Genomic DNA, 11,753 nt, shown 5'->3' with positions numbered 1-11,753 from the left:
TCCGTTAGCGGTAGATTTGTGATGAGGAGAAGGAAAAAAATGTGAAATTTAAAAATTCCCCGAATTATTTGAACACCCTCCTTTAGGCAGTCGACATGCTATTTCTAAAACATCACTAACGCGACACCGTAATGCTTTCAATTGACACATATTAATGCATTAATGTGTATGTATATAAATTAGGTGCGTAAATGAATTCTGACGATACCTTATATATATATATATATATGTGTGTATATGAAATAAGTTTCAATTGTTTACAAGCTAGCGTTCAATATATATCAAAGTGCAAAGAGATGGTATCTTATTTACGGCAAGGCGTTTCTTTCTATTTTCAACTGGATTAAGCAGAAAAAAAAAAAAAAAATGAAATGCAACTGAAGCTCCACAAATGATTAGGTTACCTTAGGTTAGGATGAATATACAGTATATTATAAAACAGTTAGAAAATGGTTTGCAGGAATTCGGGCAAAAAATGTTAATGCTATCGGTAGTGAACACTCTGGAGCTCCGTTCAATAGAATTGGAAATAAATCATTCACTACAAATCTCGGAAGCTTGGAGAAATGTTGACGTCTGAACGATATCAAGGTAAACTAGTCAAACTAAATGGCGTGCTTGGGGAAAGAAGACCGTTGTGATTGTGGTTCATGAAATGGTTCCATCCGTCAGCAGGAAAAACAGCTCAGAAAGCGATCTTAAGAACGTCTCCCGATTACGGTATATTCTCCTGGACTGTCTCTTCTTGATTAGCACTGCTGCAGATCGATGCAATCGATAGAAGGCGAAAGAACATAGACAACATTATTAAAGTTAAATAAAGTTGTATTTTCTTAAAACATGGGAAGAATTCATTTACACACCTATTATATATATGTATATACATGTATATATATATATCATTTTATTGCTTTAGCTTGTCAACAAACGTCAGTATTAAGAAAATTTTACGCGACACGCAAAGTTCACTTTTATATAAAAGGTGGCCTAGTGAGACCGAAAAGTTGGACAGCAATGTCACTCAAACGTAAATTATAATTTTTATATGACATCGCTGCGTGATTATGTGTGTCATGCTTGTGTAGCTTGAATTATGTCTCATAAGTAGGTGTTAATTGTGCCATAACAGAACAACATCCAAAGACAACGCAAACCACTTAGTATGTAAAAGTGTAGCTATTACATAATATTAATATATATATATATATATATGAGTTTGTTTGTCTGTCTGTCTATCTTATGCTTTAAAATTGTAAATCAGCAAACAGTAACTCACAGAACTCACCAAAAATCTACATCCTCCAAGAAAATCTAACATTTAGAGTAATCACTACGTCACTACGTCCAAAAACGAACATGACATGAACTTTAAAACTACGCGAACAGTGGTAAAATATATGAAAAAAAAAAAAAAAATTTTTTTTAATTGTTCGAAAATTGATAGCAAATATCGGTACTATGAAGAGGTTCGGGGAGATTTTGATTTTCAACTCCAGCGTTCATAAGCGTTCAAAAAAATTTATTTAAAAAAAAAAAAAAAAAAAAACAACTACATGTCAAAAAAAATGAATATGTATGTAGAGGAATTTTGAAAAATTCTCAAGAAATCGATTCGTAGTTTAGAATGGAATCTAACAATGGGAACTAAAGCTAAGTTAATTGCTTTAGGCTTAATGATAAAAGTTAGCTTTTATGAAGCGATAACCACACTCTATACTCGTGATATCATCCACCCGCACCTTCTCTTGATAAAAGTCAACCAACGTTTTTAATATTAGTACAAGAGAAGCTATAACGATCCACCAATATTATCGCATCACCACCAAAACGATAACAGGCGATATAATTAAACGATTCGAATGTGGTTTCAGCGCAAAGTTTAGACAAACCGACATCGGACAAACAGATGTATAAACATGCAAACAGACAAAGTCTTTCTCAACTTCTCATTGTTGAAGTTATTATAAACATCCTCACGAACTTAATCGACATGCACTCACCATGAGTGTTAGTATAGAGTGAAAAAAAGAGAAATATCTAGGCTTTGAAAAGGCCAGAGCATGATGTATTTACACAATTGATATTTATTTATACGCTGATGCTAATCTCGTCTCTTTGGAATAATATCGCGTAGAGGATATCAACATGAATCTTCTTTTGTTTCCGATATTGATTCATCTCATTTCTATTCAAAAATGATTTCATATACTTGATCGCTTTGGATCTCTGAAACCACTTAATCATGGCAAAACACTTGCAATAATGCATGGACATGAGCCAAACGTCGACCATCAAATTTGGATGAAAAATATGGAAAATCTCTTGTTTACATGAAACTTTAGATTGTGATATTTTGAAAATATATTGTTTTCAGTCTTCTTCTTCTTCTTCTTCAGGTGAAACCTAGCTATAGAATATACATGAATTTTTCGATGGTTAGGAATGTAATGTAAAATGTGTGTAAGAACTTTTTGACACAAATTTTTTTTTTGGTTTTGCAAAAAACTTACTAACACAAAATAATAGTTTGGATAGCGAAGAGAGACAGACGCATGTCTTATAATAATAATTTATTTTTATATTTATTTATAAATATTTCTTTTCTATTAAATACAACATTATCTAAACAATATCAGTATCAATGTAATAATTGAGCATTAAATAAATGCTTTTAAGCATAATTAACAATAATTAGAAATATTTTGGAAAAAAAAATAATAAAATGCATATATATATATATATATATACATTTTTGTTAACGCATGAAAAGTTCGACACTTTAACTTAAAATATTTGTAAAATATTTAACAATGGCATCTGGTACCTCAACACTGCAAGGAAAATGCTGACAACTTATTAACTTATTTTAAATCGTTGTTTACGGTCAAATGACTTCCTTTGTATCTTTTTGGAAAAATTCTTTTCTTTTTTTTTTTTTTTAACGAAGATCTTAAAATTTGCCGCAAAAAATAAAGTAAAATTATTCAAAAGTGAATATATTGCTCTCGTGAAAAATATTATAAAATATATAAAAATTATCTAAATTACTTAAAGTGCTTTCGCTCCGTAGAGAGGAGCAAAATAGTTTCCTGCCATAAACAAAACAATATAAATAATTTCCATACGATTGCCTTTCAAGTTAAAGCTGCAGCATTAGAATTTGCCTGATTACCACCCATTGAATTTATTCGACCGTTTTCTCCCGCTCCCGTACCCGCACCCGCACCCGCACTCGCACCCGTTCCCGTTCCCGTTCCCGCTGCCGTTCCTGTTCCCGATCTCGTTCTTTCTTCTAATGTTGTTGCGCCAGTTGCTGCTGCTGTTGCTACTGTTGTTCGAGACGATGCTGTCGTCGTTGTGGTTGTCAGTGCTGCCGTAGCATTGGATAATGTACCCACATCACTACTAATGAAACGCTGCATAAACTCTCTGGTACGTGTGTCACGATAATAGTCTTTCGATTTGGTGGTGCAACGCAACAGTACACGACCGAAAATGGTAGCTGAAATATATATATATATATGCGCACACAAGCAAGCAAAGAGACAAGCAATATACACAAATGTGTAATTTATGCAATACAGTCTGTTGCGGTATCAATTCGTTTCTTGATTCTTTCAACTTACCCACATGCATTAAATTGTAATATTTACGTTCGATACCCTCACGCAAGAACATGCACAAATGTACGAATACATTACGTTTAGGTGAACTTAACAATGAAATTAATTCCATTGCTTCTGCCGTTGTTTGTGTATTTAAAATATCTTCAACTAAGGGGTCCAGCAAAGGCGTTTCCGATAAATGCAACAGCATAAGCAATGCTTCTGCCGCAGCTGACGGCGAACCAGCTGAAAAAATAACGACAATAGAAGATATCTTGAAAACTTTTGTTCTAACAAAAATTTTTGTCATTTTGCTAAAGAATTTTTAAACCATACTCTGGCCAGTTTTTTTTTTTTTTTTTTTCATTTTCATAGACTTGGTTTGTTGCATTCTATAGAAATCTCATAGCGATTGTTGTTTCCTTTGCAGTTGTTTTCCTAACTTTTATTAAGTCATCTTTCATTTCATATTTTACGATAAATTTGAAAATCTTTCCTGGCCTGACCGACATTACAGTTTCAATATGTGTAATGAATTCGTCCTACTATTCACTCAGATTCTTTCGTTTTATCCAAAAAAAAAATACATGAAATATATATTTTTAATTGCAATTTCTTGTGGCCGAGTTTCATTATAAAATAAATAAAAATTTTGATACCTTTGCCACATAAACTCGTAACTGTTTGCGAGAATTCTTTTGAATTCTATTGAAGCTGCCCTAAAAAAAAAATAGATGAAAGTGGTCCAAATGTAGCGCAGTCAAGTTATATGTGAAATCTTTGAAATCAGTACAAATAAAAATTTTTTTACATAATAAATAATTATTATTATGTTGTAATAATATCTATCTTACTATGTACGATAGTATATAGAGGCTGAATAAAGTCTATATAGAAAACGAAAAATTAAGGTTTCTCTTATTAAAGACTGCATTTGGGGATTAAATGCCCATAAATATATTTCTGAAGAAGACAAAAACTTATAGATTAGGTATAGCAACTCATACTGTTTGCTTTGTCAAGTTCTAAACAAAAAATATACTTCAATTATAAAAAATAAGACAAAAAAAGTACACATACAACAATCATCGCAAACAAGTTGGAGGTGAGTTCTTTCATTATCAGTTTCAGAGGGAAAGTAGACCGTTGACTAACTAACTAACAATGAGAATATCTTAACATGTCTTGCTTTTATTTTTTCGAATAGTTGGGAAACCAGATGGCGCCTGCACATGACTACACAATGCAAATAAAGAATGTCATCCACATTGACTTGTACGCATTACTTTCTCTCACCCTCACTCTCTTGGGCAACCGTAAAATATTCCCTAATTCCTTGCATTGTTAATGCACGCTTTAGCCTTGTTGTTTGAGTATGCTCGAAAGACAATTTGTTGTGTGTTGGTGTTGTTGTTGTTGTTGTTGTTTGAATATTTTTCAAAGATCAATTTCAAGGCATGCCCTTCGTCGGTTATATTAATAGCAAACGTTATCGAATAATCTGAGAAGGAAATAAGCAAAAATCGCTATAGCTTTGTAACTTAATCTAATTTATTTTTATCTCTTCGCTGCTACCCCTCCTTCAATCAATGTAAAAGAAACAATTTGATACTTTCGCAAATGACTAATCGTTACTATGTAAAAACGGCAAATCAAGTAATTAAGTTTAGATATTATATCTTAGTTTGCGAAACAGTCAAAGACACTACGAAAAAAAAAAAAAAAAAAAAAAAAAAAAATTGTTATTGCATCAATTTCATATTGCTTATGTAAGCGAAATGACATACGTTTAACAGTAAAAACAATTTTATCTACCGATTTTTAACGCTGCTTAACAAACTTTGAAGAACATTATGTAGAGTGTTTTCAGTTTCGCATAGAAAAGTACAAAATGTGAATCGAATACGATTTCTATTATCCCAGGCTGGTTACATTAGCAAACTCATTGACACAGCCACTTGGAACTCTTTCAAATATTAAAATCACTTTCTTTTATCATCGCTTCTGCGAGAGCAATACTTACGAAATTCTTCATTTGACCAGCTATCGAGCCAATCCCGTATAGCGTTAAATTCCGCACTTTTCGCCTGTTTAAATTCCAATGAGCTTAAAGTAAAAGCGCTCTCCACACTTGCGCCTTGTTTATGCAGATAGTCAATTAACAAGAAGAATTCTCGTGGCATTGTAACACGAAATTCAGGTGATTCGTCATTCATCTAAATGTACATAAAAAATACATTCATCTCATTATCTCACTCTACGCACAATTTTACAAAATTATTTACCAAACACTTAATTTCCGCTTGAGTGTATTCGCATAAAGGACGATCGGTTCGGCAAAGCGTTTCTATAGATAAACCAAAACAACTAGGTTTATATTCACCAGTTACAGTAAGAAAAATATCGGGACCATTCTTTACGTGTAAAATTAATATATCGAAATCAAATTTCCAATTTGTGGCACGTATTTTCTGCAACAGACCGGTTACGCTATTGCAATCGATTAAGAGTTTAACACGTATAGCTTTACTTGAATCTGCGAAAAGGAAAAAAGCAATTAAGTAAATAACATTTAGTAAACCTTGAACACCCACCGTCTCAAGGATATGCAAAAAAGGAAGTAATTTATTTGGGAATTATGGCAATGGCAGTCGGCGGATTACAACTGTTTCGGTACCAAATAACTATAAACATTTGCCCCATAGTTCAAATCGACAGTTGCTGTCAACGCAAAGTTACTGCTAAGATTATTTTGATGTTTGTGCGGATGTATGTATACATCCAGAATGGAAATAAGTTCACGTTTTATCCAATCGATCAATTCAGGATCATACTCTGAATTGATTTAAACTTTAAGTCTTCATCAGTATTTCTGCCCATCTGTCTGATGTTTGTCCTCGTGGTTTAAGTCACAAAGTTTTCAAGTTTTCTCACAAAACTTGATACATTAACTGTGCACGATTTTGATTCAAGAACGAACTCTATTGAAATCGAATCAGTTTTGCGGCCATTACTAATATAAAAAAAATTTATTTTGATAGGGCCATCGTATGAAACAAATTTGCAAGTTTTAAAGTTTCTCGACAAAAATGGCCGGGTCGTAGTTTTTCCGTCTAATAAATGTGATGTCAAGGATTTGGATCAAATTGACAAACTCTTTCAACGTCGTACCATAAAATTGTTTTTACAAAAATCAAGGGTTAGTTTTCAATATTCACTAATAAAAATTTCTCGAGAGTAGTGTTTTCACCCAAAAAGTTATAACATAGGCCTATTTTTTGAAATGCATCGCGTATAAGAGTTTTCGTGAAAACTTTGCCGTCACATCGAAGCAAAGTATAATAATGATTGGCAATGAAAATGAATGCCCGGCTATAGTTTATTTCTACTTGTGTTGTTGTTTTATTTTTTTAGTGAATGTAGGCATAATTCGTGGATTAGATCCACATTCAAATTTAATATATGATAATTTTTAAGTTTCCAATCATAAAGTTTGCAATATCAACAGTTTCAAAAACGTGTGTCCGATAAACTTGAAATCATACGCTGACCCAGAATCGAATATGGAATAATATTAATATCGCTTGGCGGTGGGTATAAAACAAAGTTTGCAAAAAATTATTGTCGATGATTTATTAAATTATTACCAATCATTAAGCGTTCAGTTCTAGGCTCAATTTGTAACCACTTTTCGCATATATCGTTCAATGGAGCATCCTTGATTTTAAACATAAATTCCACAGGAATTGGGCAAGAGTTCGATACTGTAAAATCTCTGCAAATCAGTTCATTGAAACGCACTAAACCGAAATCAATTACTGTCTTTTCTACGTTAATTTGCGGTTGATTTTCGTTTTCGCGTTTATCTACCAATTTTAGAACTTCTTCGTGTATCTTTTTAAACCGTTTCTCATCTTTGGTTTTGACTTTTACCCGAAATAATGCATACACGGGTTTATGATCACTCTGTCGTATTTCCATGACACTGTTATAAGTTAATTGTTCAATGTTGGAGCCTTTCCATAATATACGATCGCAGTAGGCCGGAGCTCTTTGCTTTTCACTGCTGTCATAATTATCAGTGCCAGGATCGTATTTATATGTTGGACGGAAAGTAATAGGACCTTCTGTATAACCCTCAAAGCAATTTCCTTTACGCATTTCCTGACCCAATTGATCGAACTGCAGTAACAAATCGTGGTAATTATGGGCACCGCGTGCACTAGGAAATTGAAAGCCCGATGGCTCTTCAATACGATAATTCAAATCGCCAATCCAAAAAATATGACTATAAAATTCGAGCAAGTAATTATCAAATCGAGGCGACAATCACAGAGAAATTACTTACTCGTGATCGTTAATCGTGCGTCGTAAGTCGTCATCGAAAACCAAGCCCTTTACTATGCCCCAATAATCTTCATTACGAACATCCACAAAAGCCAAATGAGCTGCCAAATGTGAATTCACAAAACACAAGTTACCCTCGTTAATTTGTATGCTAACCGCTACACCACCCTTATTGCCCAATGCATTAAAGACGCCACGAGCGATACTCTTAACTCGACAACGTGCTATATATCGTCGCAATTCACGTTTGATAATAATGGTCAACATCATGCCCACTAAACGTACAGAAGCTAATTCTTCATAATCTGCTTTGCAATGAACACTTTCCAGCATTTTGTTGCTAGATCAGATATATAGGTTTTGTCACAAAGAATGATCAAAGAATGGCGTACAATTTAACTTACATCCACAAAGCATCCGGCCGATTTTCGCTAAATGTTATAGCCTTGGCTGAGGTATCCAATTCTTGTAACGCTATAGCATATATATCAGGAGGAGCATCGCAAGCAGCTAACCAAAGATTTAAAGGAGAATCGCAATACGATTTATTATTAACATTCCAAGTGGCACAATATACGCTAAAATGTAAAGATATATATAAGAATTTCACTTAATAATATTGTGGAGTTTTTACGTAAAATCGTTGAGTTTAATGTATTCATTTTCTCTCCTCTTTAACTCTTGCTTGACTTCGCCAATCTGTCGATAGTCATTTATCCAGCTGAAATTTAAAGCAGTGACATCGTTTAGACCCAAAGACGGCGTATGCAACATTGACATTTTTGCCGAAATAACTTGAGCATGAAACGTATCAAAATCTGAAGCTCCTTCCGCCGATATTACCGGGTAATAGTAATATTTGACTACAGGCTCCTCGGCAGTCTTTAATGTAAATTGCAACTGGGAGATGGAACCTTTTTTATCTATAAAATATGCTTTAGTCAAGTATGTTTGATGGTCAATTTTTCTTACCATTTCCCATCTCAAATGTTTCATTAAGTGCAAATACTTTCTCAATACTTAAGTCCGCATTGCTGCGCGGTGGCAAACGTGCTGCCGTCAATGAGAACACCGCATAAGTACCGCCCGCAACTGATACAACTAAAGCCAATATACGGCTGGTGTGTTCTTGTCCCGCAATTTGATAAGCCTCGAAAATCTGCAATGGATTGATTAAATCTTTTCCTTGTCAATATCATTCTCGTTCGCATCATTCATACCGATAAGACATTTTCGTTATCCTTGAACTTCTGCTGCACCATTTGCAATGTATTCAACGGTTTTTCTTCGACTGCCAAACCGTCCATGATTGAAGTCAAACTAATCGTTGAAATTGTTGCTGATATTGTGGGTATTTTGGCACCACCCAAAGATGTCATTGCGCCAACTTGATTATTGATTTGATGACGATTAATGTAATTATGGAAATTCTATTGTTTCGCTATATCTATTTTTAGATTTTCCGCATTTGTTTAATAATCAATTGTATATTGAAGCCCTCTGCCCATTTTACAATTTTTCCTTTTTTTAGTTAAAATTAGGGTAAAAGTTGTAGGTTTCCTTTTCCAATTAAGCGTTTAAATAGTATATTTCACTTATTATTTTGTTATTTATGTTTCAAAATTTTATATTAATAATTTTAAGCTAGATTTTATATAAATTAATCGCCTGCAATTTATGTTCATCTACTTTTTCACAATAAATACGAGTGTCAAAGCGTTGTCTTCTTCATTCAATAAAAACATTCATAGACATATAATAACGTAACAGTACAGTGCAATCAATTATACATAATCAATATCGTCATATATGATGAAAGTATTTGAAAAAAAAATGTATTTTGCTTTTTAAATTAGAAAAAAAAACAAATAAAATCACTATTGTGGGCTACGTCCTCCTATTAAATGCCCTACATCACTTCGCTTAATAGAGTTATTCACAATAGAGCGTTACATGGGAACTGAACAACAAAATAATCCGATCTAAACCATATTCAGTAGTGTTCGCCCTAAGGTCAAAATCGGTTGAGTAAATCAATTTTCATCGAAATATCTCAACAATTGTAATCTGTAGGTTGAAGAAAAGAAAACAAGATGGATATACGGATAGATTTGCAAATCCTAAAATTGTGAAAGCGTTTGACTATTTTTTAGTGTTATATAATAGAATAATACATGATATAAGAGATCTCCGCCGTTTCTTGGAGCTTCATTTTGTAGCCTGCTCTTTTCAAATGGTTCCAAGCTGCCATGTGGTTGATGTTTAGTGCCTCCGCTATTTACCTGACAGCTTGGGTGACGAATTTGGTCCATCAGTTGCAATATTTCATCGAATTTTTAGTGACTGGCCGACCAGAGCGAAGCGTGAATCTTGCACTGCGAAATTTTCGAAACGGACCAGAACAAACCACTCGTGGATCCTTCGTTCACTCGCAGCATTCTCTTCGTACATTTCACAGAATTTTCTTCTTTTTGTATTAAAAGAATTTTTGTTCATATAAATATAACAAAACATGGCTGTTAATTAATGGCGCTATTACTGTTTGATATTGATAACAGAAACGTCAAAGATGCTTGAAATTTTACTAACTCTAATTTTGTATGAAATATTGGGACATCTCGTCGTCTACTTATATCTATTACGCTGTACGCTATCTTATTGGGAGAAAATATCTTACTTACTCTTCTTCTCCTTGATTGAAGCAATTTTAAGCCATACATAAAAACATTACTTTTCATGTTAATTTTTTCTTAAATTTGTACTGCATATAGCATATAGGAAATACAAAAACTTTTCTTTGGGTTTGAAACAACACTAAGAGAGACAAAAAACCAGTTCGTTTCATTTTTTTTCAATTTGTACTGCATATAGCATCTACCAAATACAAGAACTTTTGTTTTGGATTTAGTTCTCGATTTTGTTTCGTTCCATCATTCTACTCTGCCAAGACACAAACCAAATAAGTGAAAATAAGTTACAGTCGGAAAAGTAGGAAAAAACCAGTGAAATGCTTTATCTTTTAATATGTAATGTTTTTGTTTAAGATAACAGCAACAGCGGAAATCATCGAAATTCAAGCACATTTTATTTTCAACAATATCTTAGACACTTTTATTATTTAGTTCTCTGTCTCACTGCTAAATGTAATTAACAGCAACATACGCTCGCTCTCTGAACTTAAATGGTAATATATTACAAGTTGATGTCTTCGCTAAGGGAATTCTTTGTATATTATCGGAGGCAATCTTATCAATATTATCTTTTTGTAAAAATTAAAAATATTTTATATATAAAAATTGGTTATTTTGTACATTACTCACAAATAATATATAGTTAGTTCTGAAGTAATTAGTGGCCAGCAAAAGGATTACATTGGATTTCCCGGACTTAATATAAAAATGTTGACAAATGGTTATATGAAGTCTTGGTCCTTTTTGAATCCAAACAGTTCCGAACAAAGGATATTATTGTCATCAATAAAGGAAATAAACTGTGTTTTGATGCTTTTCGTTAATGTTCTAACAACTGAAGCAAAGCAGGCTTATCAGCTTATATGAAGAGAGAAGTAGTGTCCAGGTTTCTTTTGAAGATTTGCTTTACTCGCGGAAAGTAATATGACTTGAGATAAAGCTGCATTATGCGCTGTAGACTCCCCTTTTTTCTGGGCAATTACTTTAAACATAAGTTATTACGTTAAGGTCAGTTGACTTTCTGTTTTTTAAAGATTTTGGAATGAGAATGAGAGTGCAATTGTCTAATAAAAGTTGACGATTTGTTAACGTCAATCGTTCAAGGAGTTGA

The 11,753-nt window shown here is 33.2% G+C and overlaps 1 protein-coding gene across 2 annotated transcripts; it reads right to left on the bottom strand.

Moving 5' to 3' along the window:
- Window positions 1-2,971: 2,971 nt before the first annotated feature.
- Window positions 2,972-9,652, bottom strand: LOC119642382 (inositol polyphosphate 5-phosphatase OCRL). Of its 2 annotated transcripts, none has more exons than XM_038041537.1 (10): window positions 9,173-9,652; window positions 8,925-9,111; window positions 8,587-8,866; window positions 8,357-8,530; window positions 7,954-8,292; window positions 7,253-7,893; window positions 5,891-6,141; window positions 5,629-5,821; window positions 3,627-3,851; window positions 2,972-3,502 (listed from the first exon to the last, which is right to left on the bottom strand). In XM_038041537.1, the coding sequence occupies exons 1-10, from the start codon at window positions 9,329-9,331 to the stop codon at window positions 3,135-3,137; spliced, it is 2,817 nt and encodes a 938-aa protein (XP_037897465.1). In that variant the 5' UTR covers window positions 9,332-9,652; the 3' UTR covers window positions 2,972-3,134. The 2 variants fall into 2 exon arrangements, with proteins under 2 accessions (XP_037897465.1, XP_037897457.1); XM_038041529.1 differs by having other exon boundaries at window positions 8,587-8,875; window positions 9,173-9,651.
- Window positions 9,653-11,753: the final 2,101 nt, after the last annotated feature.

This window comes from Glossina fuscipes, unplaced genomic scaffold (genome assembly GCF_014805625.2).
Source record: "Glossina fuscipes isolate IAEA_lab_2018 unplaced genomic scaffold, Yale_Gfus_2 0, whole genome shotgun sequence".
Lineage (NCBI taxonomy): Eukaryota > Metazoa > Arthropoda > Insecta > Diptera > Glossinidae > Glossina > Glossina fuscipes.
This window is presented reverse-complemented; position numbering and strand designations above follow the sequence as displayed.